The sequence below is a fragment of the Octodon degus genome, unplaced genomic scaffold (genome assembly GCF_000260255.1).
Source record: "Octodon degus isolate 3935 unplaced genomic scaffold, OctDeg1.0 scaffold00036, whole genome shotgun sequence".
NCBI classification, from domain to species: domain Eukaryota; kingdom Metazoa; phylum Chordata; class Mammalia; order Rodentia; family Octodontidae; genus Octodon; species Octodon degus.
Genome location: NW_004524612.1, coordinates 8993775 through 9007478, shown reverse-complemented (window position 1 = coordinate 9007478; position 13704 = coordinate 8993775). Strand labels below are relative to the sequence as shown.

At 44.0% G+C, this 13704-nt stretch overlaps 1 protein-coding gene across 1 annotated transcript in view; it reads left to right on the top strand.

Moving 5' to 3' along the window:
* The first annotated feature begins 578 nt into the window (after nt 1-578).
* The window catches only part of Bin3 (bridging integrator 3), a 41624-nt gene continuing 28498 nt past the window's right edge, over nt 579-13704 (top strand). The window contains exon 1 of the mRNA XM_004630655.2: nt 579-680. Coding sequence (XP_004630712.1) covers nt 673-680 — 8 coding nt within the window. The 5' untranslated portion in view covers nt 579-672. The remainder of the gene's footprint in view (nt 681-13704) is intronic.

Genomic DNA, 13704 nt, shown 5'->3' with positions numbered 1-13704 from the left:
GTTAGCATAGTGCCTGGCACATTGTAGGAGCTTAACATTTGCGAAATGAAGGGACAGAAAGAGCAGGACTATTCGTTATTGCTGTCTATAGAGGAGGCTACAGAGCTTAGGGCTAGGAAGTTAAAGCCACAAAACATTCCAGCCTGAAAAACAGTAAATGTACTTGAGCCCTGAACCATCTTGACGGAGGGAAAGACCCATTTGTTGGTTGCTACAGGTAATGCACGTGCAGCAATGCAATATTTAGGAGACACAATGAGTATGTGGCGAGTGAGTCTTTCTCACACCGTTTCTCCTCCAATTGCTCCTTCATCCACAACTCCTGAGCCTCTTTGGGTTAAACCTCCGGACTCAAGTGATAAGCCCGCTAAGAGCCCTCTGTCGGGTAAAAAGGAACTCTGAGTCAGCGTTAAAGTCTGAACCCCACTCCTACTCCCAGGTCCTCCTCCCTCGGGTGCAGGCTGAGCCTCAAAGCCCAAAGCCAGGACTTGAGAGTCGCCAAGGAAACTCCACCCGCAAAGGGTTAAGGCGCCGAGCCCCGCCCTCTCGCCCGCCTCTTCCGCTCAGAGGAGCAGGGTTTACGTCACTTCCTGGAGACTGGCTGAATCCGGAAGTGATCCTTGAAGACTGTAGTGCGGCTGAGGACCCCGGCATCGGCCCAGGTTCAGGACCATGAGTTGGTGAGTGAGGCCAGGCGGCAGGAGGCGGTGGATCCCCAGGCCCGCCGGCGCCCGGCCCTGCGTCAGGTCGGAATCCCGGCGCCTGCCCTTCCTTCACCGACCCCGGCTCGGCTCCAGTGTTCTTCAGGGGGGCTTCCTCTGTGCCTTCTCCGAGTCGCCATCTCTCGGCCAGACTCCCGGGGACAGGCGAGAAGATCCCCTTAGCCGGACCCCGAATCTGACAAGGTTTCCTGGTTCTTATTTCCAAGAAGCGGGACACCCCAGTTCCTGAAAGTGAAAGACTTCCCTGTTCCCTTCTCTTTTTAAAATATCCATTGGGATGGAATCAGTGTCTTCCTTCCTCGTTATGGGAACCGCGCGGGTTTGCCCTCGAGCTCTGACCCTCACTTTGGTAGTCAGCGCCCAGTTTAGTAATCAGAAGCCACGCACTTCTAGATAATTGGCCTTTGTTCAAAAGGCAGAGAAAATTTGCCTCTCTTTTAGAAGGGGCCGGAATTACACCCAGCCCCACTCTTTTAATGTGGAATTTAGTGATTTCCAGCATCATGACCCTACTACTCTCCCTCTAAAATAGACACGGCTAAGCTTAAGCTTTATGAGAACTATTACACCATGAGAAAAGCCAAGGACCTCAGAGTAGTACAGTCACAGATCCAAGTGCTGCAAAGCTGTGTGATACTCAGAGTATCATAGACACTTCATAATATTTAACAGTTGATTTGCTTTGTAAGACTGCTTGCCCAGTAGCCAATCCCTATTCATTGCTTTGAATTGTTTATGTTCACAGGAAAGAACCGTGCAAGAGTCTGTGTATCTACAAGCCCTCATCTTACATGATGCACCTATAATCCAATTGTATGAGTAAATTGAACCCGAGATGTAGAAGATAAATTGACCCTTTTAGAACTCAAGTTTTGTTAATGTTGGGAACATGTTTGTCACTCTTGTCCTCAGAGTCTAGCTTGTTTATAGGATAGCTGCACAGTTATGAATGAATGAAAGTAGAAAAATATCCTTCAGCAAGGCTTTTGCAGGCTAACGTGACCATCAGTGGAGACTAAGCCCTAGCCAGTAAAGGGGATGTCAGTCAGTGTCAAGGATGGTTCTCTAATGTAAGATGTAAACCATGTCTGTCCCTTTCCCACCTGCTTCTTGGTTGTTGGACAAATGTCAGTCAGTGCAGCAGCTGGAGGGAAGCCTGGGGCAATACCCTAATAAGCCGCAGCAGGAGCTGGTCCTTTTCCCTCCACTGTGTGCTCTAGGAGGCCAACAGAGGACTAAAAGTCTAAAAAGCTAACTTTCTCATCTTGTTATTGTTTGCTAGTGATGAGCAAAGTGGCAGTTCTTCAATTCCTTTTCCAAGGGGAAATTTCTTCCTTGAAGTGGCAGTCTTGTTCCCCTGGCTGTGATGTGGTGGTGTTGTCCTCTTGTCTGCTCCACCTTGAATCTTTAGAATTCACTTGCCTAATTTTTTGAAGCAAAAAGCAGAAAGTACAGGTGCTTTGTATTTTTAGATTGGCATTTATAGTTTTAAAAACTGAGTCTTTTCACTAATTGGGAGAAAAATAGGTCAGAGGCCACTGATAGGAAATGATTTTCTGGATGATCTGAGGCAAGTTGTTTCCCCTGGTCTTGTAGAAAGTTTATTTCCTGAAAAAATAGCAGTCCTTTTGCTGAAGTCCATAAGGGTGGAGAGAATTGAAATTGGCAACTGTCTAGGAGCTGAGATTTTGTGAAATAGAATTGATTTACCAGTACATGCCCATCTTGGTACCTCCTTACACTGAGGGTCACAATCAAAAGGGTGGCTTTGTCCCTCAAGGCTGAGATTCCTTTCTCTTTCTCCTTAAAGGCTGTCTACGTCATTTCTTGCGTGGACCTTGACCCTCTCTCCCTAAGAGGGGACCAGCATCGGCGCCTGGGCGCACAATCACACTCAGTTCCTAGCTCAATGGCTGGCAAGAAGACCAGGGCTGGGGCCTTCTGATTCACTCCCAGAGTGGTTTTCCTGCTCCTAGAATGAATCCATCCATTCATCTGAGACTGGAATTCTGAGTAGGGAAGAGACTAGAGTGACGTAGAGCCATCCTGGGAGGCTGATGCCCAAGGTCAAGTTCGCCAAGTACATAGGCTTTGCCAGCCATCATTAAATAAGGCCTAGGGGCACATGGCCCATGGTCCCCAAAGGGTAGCCATTGTTCTGGGCTAGGCTGGGCTTTCAAAATGTCACAGTAAGAAATGTCCAGTGTTGATGCCCTTTGCACACTGTGGACTTTGCATTAAGAGCGAGAGGCCTTTGTTTCTCTGCTTCCTCTGTGGAGGCAGCCCGCCCACTCCGTTTATTTAGTGAGTATCTGCTGCCTTCCTGTACTATCCACACATCCATGCATGTGGCATTCAGCAAGGCAACCCAGTGAAGAAAGCATTTGATGTTCACATTTCAGATCCCTGGTTGACCTCATGGCTGTAATACCAATGCTCTCTCCTTCATTCCCTCCCTCTTGTCCTGCTTTGTCCCCTATCCCTCTCTCTTCCTGTTTATGTGTGTCTTTATTATGGTATGGAGAAAGAATTAAGAATAGTGAATTTAGCTCTCTGGAATAATTGTAGCTTTCTCTGGAGCCACACACCTTGATGATCTTTGGCCCAGATGATAAAATGATGTACTGGAGAAACTCTTCCTATATCCAGGGCTCTAGAAGTTTGAGAAAGAAGAGGCAGTGAAGAAAAATTTTAGTAGGGGGTAGAGTGCTGTGTTCAAATTCTGGTTCAAATGCCTATGGTATAGCCAATCTTTCCTTGTCTTTTTTTTTCAGTCTGTAACAGAATAAATAATCCCAGTGGACATTCTGCTGCCTGAGTCTGCTGTGAAATGAATGGAGACTATCTGTGATATGATTTTTTTTTTTTTAACTTTCTAGGCTTTTGTTTGCACCAAAATATTAGTGTTCTTCGGGCTCAATGTGTAGCTCCCAGTTAAATACGTAGTTCTGAGGGGAAACAGCCAGTGCTCTTTATGGTCCTGTGCTGCTAAGCAAGGGTGTTCAGTAGATTAGGTTATTAAATGGTTTTTCCACTCAGATCTTTTAACTTCCAATGGTTCATCAAGGTACAGTCGCATCTTAAGTTCAAGGACATCTCTAGTGTGCTGCACTTACATAGTGTTCAAGAAATATTTGTTGATATGCCTATTAAACATTTAGAACATACAGATGTCTGCTAGATGTTGTGGGAATATGAAAGACTGCAAGAGTGAACCCCTATCTTCAGCCATGACAGTAGGACAGCTGGTCACTAAGTGTCAGCATCGCCTCATCAAGACAGACTTCCAAGTGGGAGATGTACTTTTAACTGAACTTTGACTTAGCAAGTTGGTACTGTTTCTCTGGGACATGAGAGAGGGATCTGTGTTAGAATAGTGTGCCAAAGGGGCCAGGGAGATGGCTCAGTGGAATAAGCGCTTCCAAAGGGCCTGAGTTCAATCCCTGGTTCCACCAAAAAAAAAAAAAAATAATAATAATAATAATAATAATAATAATAATAATGTGCCAAGGCGAGATGGAATGCAGGGAGAGTATTTGATGCACTGGGTCAGGAGGCCAGTTTGGATGCAATAAATAGGGGCTGGGCTGTGTCTGGTGGTGAAGATTGGCACCCCAGCTTGGGGCGACATTGTGTAGTGCTCTCAGTGCCATGCTGAGGAGATGAAATTGAGCCTGGCCTTTTGAAAATAGAAGTGAGATAGTTCTAATCTTCCACTAGCTGGGAAGTGGCATGGCAAAAGCAATGATTTAGTCCAGTTGTTTTGGCAATGGCCTGCAGGATTGCACAGAAGAGGGAAAGAATGAAGTCAGGGAAGCCAACTTGAATGCTAGCTTCCAGGAAGTTTCAAGCCCAACTTACAGTGAAAATATGTTTGACATTGCAACACATAAACACACACACACACACACACACACTTTCATATATAGTATATGTACAGCGTACTTCAGTGTTTTCTAGAATGTTCTTTTTCATATTTCAAAGAATGGTTCATCTCAATCGATTTATGTTTTGATATATATCTATAATGGAACAATGTGTGGCAGTTTAACTGATGTATGTGCCCTAGGTTGAATCCCACATACCACAAATAACATTGTTAAAGTACATATGGATGAATTCATGGTTACTGTGCATGGAGTCCGGTTTGAAACCAGCTATCTAGGAATGTAATTGCGAATGTTCAAACTAGAAGCTTTTGATCCCAGCCAGCTAAAGATAGGGTTGTTTTTGCTGGGTTATAATAAGAAATACAGAGGGGCAGCTGTCCCTGGGGCACTTGTCCATCACTTTCCGGAAACGAAAGCCCAAGTGGACAAAACAGTACAAAGATACACAGTCTAATAGTAATCAGCGGAAAGCAGATTAAACCAACAGTGAGATGCCATTTCACAAGCAGACTGAACAAGTGTTAAAAGTCCCATGGTGCCAAGTATCTGAGGGTGAGGAGCAGTGGGGATGCACACGCTGTCAGGTAGGAAGGGGATGAGTTGGAGGTTCTGCAGTGCCAAAAAACTCCTGTATGGTACAGCAGGAGACCCATGCAGGAAGCCAGCAGGGTCGTGGTGGTTACCCCAACCAGAGTGTGAGAAGACCACTTGTCATATCTTTCCACAATGAAATATCAAGAGTAGCTAAAAGGAATGTGGGAGAGCTATGTGTATCAACATAGTTGAATCTCAGAAACATACAGAATGCAAAATGTTAGTTTCAGGTTGATGTATTCCACATGGTGCTATTTGTGTATTGGCTGAACTATAAAACAGTATTACATCTTGCTTATAGATGTAAACTTGTGTAGAGAAAGTACAGGAATAGTAAGTACTAAATCAGAATAATGGCTACCCTAGAGTAACACAGAAAGAGGAGGAAGTGTGAACATCTTCCTCCAGAGCTTCATTGGACAGCAGCCTTTCAAGGAGTGAGGTCTGCATATGAGGCTTCTACCAAGTATGCACAGAAAAATATTTAGAGAAACAAAATTGCATCCATACTGAACATGTACAACTTTTGTTTCTTGCCTTTCTCTAAGCAGTACGGTGTAACAACTGTATAATATTTACATTATATTAGAAATTATAAGTAATGTAGAAATGATGTATAGAGGAAGATGTATATAGATTATGCAAATACTAGGCCATTTTTCTGTAAGGGACTTGAGCATGTGTGGACTGGGGGATCCTTGGGGTGGGATCTAGAACCAGACTTGCAGGTATATACTGGTGCTCCATTCCACTGCTTAAAGAATAAGATCTGAATCTAGTGTGGTTCAGTGTTAGAATACCAAAGGCAGTAGGTCATTAGTAATTAATACATATTCTTTACAACTTTTAAAATCTTTACAGTATTTCATAATACTTTTTAGTTCTAATCTGACCTTACTGTCCACAGCATGAGAATAGTTGTTCCCTGTGGCCATTATGTGGGGATGATCTAGGGAGGGGCCTATAGGTGTCTTTGCATTCTCAGCCTGCCCTCCTGCCTCCTGCTTTCTAGAGGCTACACTTTCAGCAGAGCAGAGGAAAAGTATAACAGTAAGGTGAGAGCTCTTTGTGCTGCCTGGTTAGTAAGAGACAGATGTAAGAACAAGATTAGGGTGAGTACCTCAGAAGCTACCAAGACATCCTTTTGCTTCTCAGAGGGACTAAGCCCTCTTAGCCTGACCATGAACATGAGGCCAGTAGAGTTTCCTCTCTGGCTCACTGAGTAAGCAAGACAAGCTGGACACCTCTGGCTGCCTTGTGTTTCATTGTAATTGCAGCATTCAGGAAGCTGAGGCAGGAGGATAGCTGCATGTTCGAGACCAACCAGAACTACTTAGCAAAATTAGGGAAACACATTTCTTACCCTTTAGGTCTTATAGATTAGAATGAGAATAAATGATAATATAAACAGCCTCTTTGCATTGCCTGCCTTCTGCTATTTTTGAACTTCAGGTGGTGTCAGCCCCCAGACCTCGGTCTGAAATCCTTCCACTATTTAGGAGCAAGTCCCTACTCCATGGTTGTGGTGAATGATTCTGTGGGGTGGCTGTGTGCCCTCCAAACAGAGAAAATAATTTCAGGTTTCCTAACCATTGCTCAGGATACACTGATCTGTATATAAACATCGGCTCTGGGCCTCTCTTTGTTCTCCTTCATCCAAATGCTCCACCTGCTTCCTAGCAGATCCTTATAGATGGCTCACTGCATTTCAGGGGCTGTTTTAAACAGTTGGAAGTGCTTGAATGCCAGTTCAAGTGTTTAAATACAGGATGACCAAAATATGTGTATTTTATTATTTTTTATAAGATAATAGGAAATATAAAAACACAATCTTACCAACTTTATTCAATACAAGAATCAACTGGTTGAAATGACCCTTTTTTCTTTCTTTTTCTTTTCTTTTTTTTTTTTTTTGGCGAAACCGGGGATGGAACTCAGGCCCTTGCGCTTGCCAGGGAAGTGCTTATTCTACTGAGCCATCTCCCTGGCCCTAAATCTTATTTTAATTTTTTGTTGTTGGTTTGATTTTGCGGTCCCTGGGATCAAACTCAGGACCTTGTGTTTGGCAGGCAAGCACTTACTCCACTGAGCTATCTCCCCAGTCCTTGAAATGCCACTTTCCCTGGCCGTACTCAGTATGAAAACAAATGCACTGCCTGAGTGACCTTGGGGTCAAACTGGTAGGTGGCTAAACTCACTTAACCTTCACAGCAACCCTGCACAATAAGTGGATTATTACCCCATTTTATAGACAAAAGAACTGTCACTCAAGAGGAAGGGACTTGCCACAATTGGTGACTGGCAGAGCCTGGATTTGAACCCCGGTGTCTGGCTCCAAAGTACATCCTCATCCAAAAGTGTCTTCTGTGATGCACAGGAGAGCACCGCTTCACAGGAGCCGTACAGCAAGCGCACGTCGCACCTAACAGCTGGCACGAGATCAGCCAATAGAAGATGCCCAACCAACAGCCACTAGATGGTCTCCATGCTCACGTGACCTGAGATGAGTGATTCTGTCTGCTTTTCAAAGAGCAACCTGGGGAGCGGCGGGGAAGGAGAGATCACAGCTGAGCCGGAGGATTGTTCTGGTCCCAGTAACAAGTCAGCCAAGTCACAGAGTCATGTCTTTTTATTTTTAAACACACATACTTCCTCGGACTGCCAGCAAGTTGGGGTCATGTGTGTGCTCTGGTTTTGGATCCAGTAATTTAGAGCAAGGACAGGTGGGGCCAGAGGCTGTGGTCGTGGGTATGGAGATGGATGACTTCACCTAGGGCCACTGCCTCTCTCTCAGGGGTCTCACATCCTGCCTGTGGCTGAACTTTCCCTGGCCCCTGCGCCTTGAAGCCAGCTGGCTCATGAGCCGGAGAGGATGGCTCCAACACACAGCTGTTCCGCGGGAGCCAGATGATTCTCCATAAGCCCAGCCCAGCCCTGGCCCTCTGCTTTTCCTCCCTGGTTGTTAAGGTAGTGGTGGCCTTGTGGGGCCTCAGACCAGAGCAGGCGGCAATCCAAGGACAGTCACAGAAGGCTGGGGGAGGGGCTGGCCCTTGTAGCCTGCAGAAGCTGCTGCCTTTCGCCCACCTTCCTGCTCTTGCCAGAGACAGTGACTCAGGCCCAGACCACTCCCTGGGGAGCCAGGGTTTTAGCCACTATCAACCACCGCCCACTGTTTGCCCTGCACCCCCTCCTTCTTGCCGCCCTCACGTCCCCCAGTGCTGTAGATCTGCCCAACTGGGGCATCAGAGGGGTCCAGGGTGGGGCTGACTGAATCATCTCAGGGTTCTTTCTGCCACCAAGCCAAGCCTAGGCGCACTCTCACTAAGAATGAATTCTGAAGTGTGTGGAGGTTTTTGCTTCTCTCCATTCTTCTTGGTAATGGGAGTGGAGAACTCTCACAAGATGGCAGAGGTGGGGGGCTCTGCCAAGGTGACCAGGGGATCCCCACCCAACTGCCATCTGGGCCTGCCTCTTGTCTCTGCCTCTGCAGTAGAGGGGGTGAGGAAACAAAAGATTGAGAAACCCAGCAAATTGAAAATGCAGAAGAGCTGTTTTTGTAAATAGACATTACACAAGAGCAGGAGCTTTTTTGGAAAGGTTTTACTGAGACAGACAGAATTAGCCAACTGGCATCATGCTGCTAATAGAGATATTTACTGTTTGAAAAGTATATTTGTCGCTTTGGAGAACATCCTGTTGACTTTTCTTTATTATGAAAGAAAATAGAATTTTTCCCCTTCTGTACACACGGAACTTTTTTTTTTTTTTCATTTTAGAGGTGGGGCACGTTAGAGGCTGGGAGGGCTATTTTCTCCATTTTATGGCTAAAACCAGAATTTCCCTCCTTCTGCCCTCTGCTGCTCGTGTTTGTGGAGTTGCACACAGAGCGCAGAAGTCCAAGGGCAGAGCTCTCAGCCTATTGCATTGTCTTGTCAACACAGAGATTGTCTTTTCAACTCCAGAGAAAATCCTGAGAAAGGCTGGGAGAGAGAGGAGAAGGAGCAAGAGGCCTGGAGCAGGTGGTCCACCCTGTCCCAGAGGAGCATGAGCTTCAGCCCAGGGGACCCAGCAAGTCCTAGGCAGCTGTGGCTGTGGAGGTGCTGCATGCTCCACAGCGCTGCAAAGCAGCTGCTGCTTCTGAAGCTCCCCGAGCTGGGAGTGACTGGGGCACAGGGAAGGAGAGCCAAGCACTGCGGAGCCCAAGGGGGCTGCTCTTTCCTCTTGCCGTCCCCTCTTTACTACCTGGCTGGGTCCTGCTGGGATGTTCCATTCCAGGGCAGAAGGAATTCACTTCTTGCATTGAGATGCCTGCCCCAGTGTCCTTGCTGTTTCTCTGGCAGAGAGGGGTTGCATCTGCCCCTGGAAGCCTCAGAGTAAACCCAGATTATTATCCTTCATATTATCCTGTACCCATGCTCTGATAGCCTTGTCAGACTACACTTATGAAGCTAAAGGCTTATTCTTTTGTCTCAGATCTCTACTGAATGCCCTGTCCCTGGGACCAGTTGGATGGTGACACCTCTTGTAGGTTTAGTTGTGATGAGTTCAGAATTGGGAGAGAGAAGACAATGAATGGTATTACTTTCTTTGCTATTTGCATATCCCTATGTAAGAGTAGCTTTTTTTCAGGAGCCTTAAATCACTGTATAGTATTTTACAGGGCCCTTGGGGCAGTGCACGTTTACTCATTCATTTGATATTCAGTGCTTACGGTGTATATGAAACTAGACTGTATACTCCATGAGATCAAAGAATGAGTCCGTCTTGTTCATTCTGCTGTCTCTAGAGCCTATCATGGTGCTTGGCACAGAGGTTACCCTTAAATATCTAATAAATACTCATTCAGTGAAAGGTTGACAATGGCACTGTTCTTAGCACAGTACCTGATGGGGTTACAGAGAAGCACAACATGCAGTCCCTGCCCTTGAGGAGCTGTGTGTCATCAGAAACCAAGACAGATGCATCCAAGTTAGTGAGCCTGTCCCCTTAACCAGCAGAGTCCCACCAGGAATGAAAGACCAGCTCAGGACTGGGAAGTATAAGTAGATGACCCATCACAATGATGGGTCATAGCAGAGTGAACTGGTCACCTACTTACATTCTGAAAAATCACAGGGATAAGTAGAACATGTGATCCTTAGGCGATCCTTTTAGTGATCTAAGAACAGAGAGATAACTTCCTAACTGTTAAGAGGTTTTTCTGGCTGAAAAAGTAACTCCCTTCATAATTTAATAGTGGAGATCAGATTTAAGACATACTTAATAAAATCTAAAACTTTCACCCCCCCATACTGTTTCTACCTAACACGATAGAACAGTAACGTAACTATAAATTAGTATAAATATTAGGAAAGAAGTGCTGGTGAGATAACTCAGCAGACTAAGCGCCTGCTTAGGCAAGCTCAGGGACCGGGGTTCAATCCCCGGCACCACATGCCACACTGGCCCCATTCCAGGGGGCACTGAACTGGCCACCAGACCAGGTGTGGTGGCGTACACCTGTAGTCTCAGCACTGGGGCGGCTAAGACAGGAGAATCACTGTAAGTCTGAGCTGTGTAGTGTAGTGAGACCCTGTACCGAATAAATAACAATTTTTAAAAATTATTTTAAAATAGGTTTGTGGAGATAGCTCAGTGGGCCTGAGTTCAAACCCTGGTTTCGCCAAATAAATAAATAAATAAATAAATATAAAAATAGGAAAGAAAATGGATATTTTATCATTACTTTTCAAATCATAAGACTGTCTAGAAAACCCAGTTAGCTCTTCCCACCCCAGCTGTGTAGGTTATATATGTAGGTCTGGTTTCAAGGTAAATATACTAGCAAGATAAAGTGAAAAGGCGAAATCCATTGTATGGTGACCAAAAATATAAAATTCCATGAAATGTACCAAATGTATAAAGCTGAGAATTCCTTGACTGCATGTAAGACGTGTGGAGCCAAAAATTTTACATGTAACTACTACTTGAGATCTTTAAGAAAATAAATGTAAATCTTTTTATCTAAAACATGCTCTTTGGGCTGGGGAGATAGCTCAGTAGAATATGTGCTTGCCTGGCAAGCGCAAGGGCCTGAGTCCAGTCCCTGGTTCCGCCAAAAAATAAAATAAAATAAGCTCTTTAAGACTAAATAATATAATAAAAAGATGTGATTGAACGGGAGGAACTATGGCCCTAGCTAAACAAGTAAGCCTAATATTTGTAAAGATGTAGATTCTTCACACACACATACCCGTGTAAATATAATATACTTCCCATAATATTAAATATATCAATGGGACTTGTGAGGGGCACAGCTGATAAGAAAGCCCCAAAACTTACCTGAGAAAGAAAGGTAATGAGAAGAGATTTACTTTAATAGGTACTAAGAGCTTTTGTAAACCTAAATAATTAAATCTATTATTGGCAAAAGAATGGATCATTCTATGATAGGGTATAGAAGAATTTAATGGTGATAAAATGACTTTTACAAAGATGGAGTATTTTTTAAAACAACTGGCTTATTATACACTTATTTTAAATAAAGATTTACATATAAAAACACTAAAATTGATATGGAATTGCAAGGAGCAATGAATATTCAAAATAACTTCACAAAGAACAAAGTTGACGGACTTTCACTGCTTGATTTTTAAACTTAACTACATTTATAATAACTAAGACAGTGTGGTGTTGGTGTAAAGACAGACATGTAGATTCATGAATTAGAATTAACAGTCAAGTAATAAATTCTTTTTTAGAAAAATGTATTCTTTTGTATTTTAGGGAAGGGTTTCAGAGTATTCAGTACCTCACTACAAGATCGAACTCATAGTGATCCACCTGTTTACAGCCTCCCAAGAGCTGGGATTATGGGCGTGTACCACCATGCCCAGTGTCAACTGCCATCTCAGCTCACCTCCAGTGGCGGGGCCAGCATGGTAGGCCTGGGGATCAAACCCCTGCCCCTGCGCCAAAATTTTATTTTTTTAAAATTAATTTTATTGAGAAAAAACTTAGAGAGAAAAAAAAAAAGACCAAAACACAACAAAAAACAATAATAGAGAATTTCAAAAAAACATGATAGGAAACTAACAATGGCTGTTGTATTACATATTATCGTCAAAGTAATTGCTCAGATATAAATTCTTATATTTAGGATCAGTTGATCTTGAATGAGGATAGCTAATACAATCTAATAAGGATTAGTCTTTTCAACTACTGAGATAACTGGATATTCATTTGCAAAAGAATGAGTTGGACCCTCACCTCCCACACTGTATGCAAAAGTTAACTCCAAATGAATCAAAGACCTCAGTTTAAGAACCCAAGTGTAAACTCTTAGAAAAAACCACAGGGACAAAGCTTTATTGGCTTGAATGTTGCAAGGAATTCTTAAATGACACTAAACACATGAGCAACAAAAGAAAAAATAGGTAAGTTGGACTTCAACAACATTTAAAACTTATGCTTTAAAAGACACCATTGGGCCGGCCAGATAGCTCAGCAGACTAAAGTGCCTACTTAGGCAGAGTACAGCAGCCTGGGTTTGATCCCTGCTGGCCCCGCCCCTGGGGTGTGCTGAAACAGCGATTGAGACTGGGCGTGGTGGCGCGCCTGTAATCCCAGCACTTGGGAGACTGAAATTAGGAGAATCACTACGAGAGGCGGATCTGTGTAGTGAGATCCTGTAGACCCTGTACTAAATACATTTTTTAAAACGACACCATTAGGAAAATGAAAAACAAACTCGGAGATGAAAATATTTGGCAGTTGTATACTTAATGAGGGACTTAGATATAGCATATACTAGGATATCTTCTCACGATGTGACAGTAACAAAACCCAGTAAATACTTCTTCAAAGCAGAGTGACCCCATGACACATGAAATCCTTAGCATTCCTCATTAGAGAGATACAAACCAAAGCCAATGAAATGCTGACTGTATTGACCAAAAAATAGGTCCTAATCTGGGGGTGGAAATACCAAGAGCCATCGCACCTTACATCACAGATTCCTCCATGGTTCAGGAGTGGGAGGCATGGAGAACCACTGGAGGTGGAGTGAAGCCAAGGGTTGGCCAAAAGCTGGTCATGAACACATTTAAAGCCCTAATATCTCCTTCTCAACTTCACTGGGAGACTGTCTCTACCACACCCTAGCAGGAAGAAGGGTGCCCAAAGCCCAGAGTTCTACACTAGGGGACACAAAGTATGGTGGACTATGAAACATAGAACCTAAGCTTTGAGAATCCTGGCTTGTCTGAACCTTCTCTGAGACCATTAGAAGAAACTTAAGCAATGTGTCCACAGGTCCTCTGGTTTTTGTAAACTGAAAAGAAAGGGTATTTAGACTACAATTAATTTGTTAAAAAAAAAAATGTAACAAAAACTTGTACCACCACCTTGTATTTTAAGTAGCCTAGGCCTTGCCTGAGATGGGCTTGGGTTAGCGGGGTGAGGAGTATGCTGTTTTAACTGCAATTTTTTTTTTTTTTTTGTGGAACTGGGGATGAACT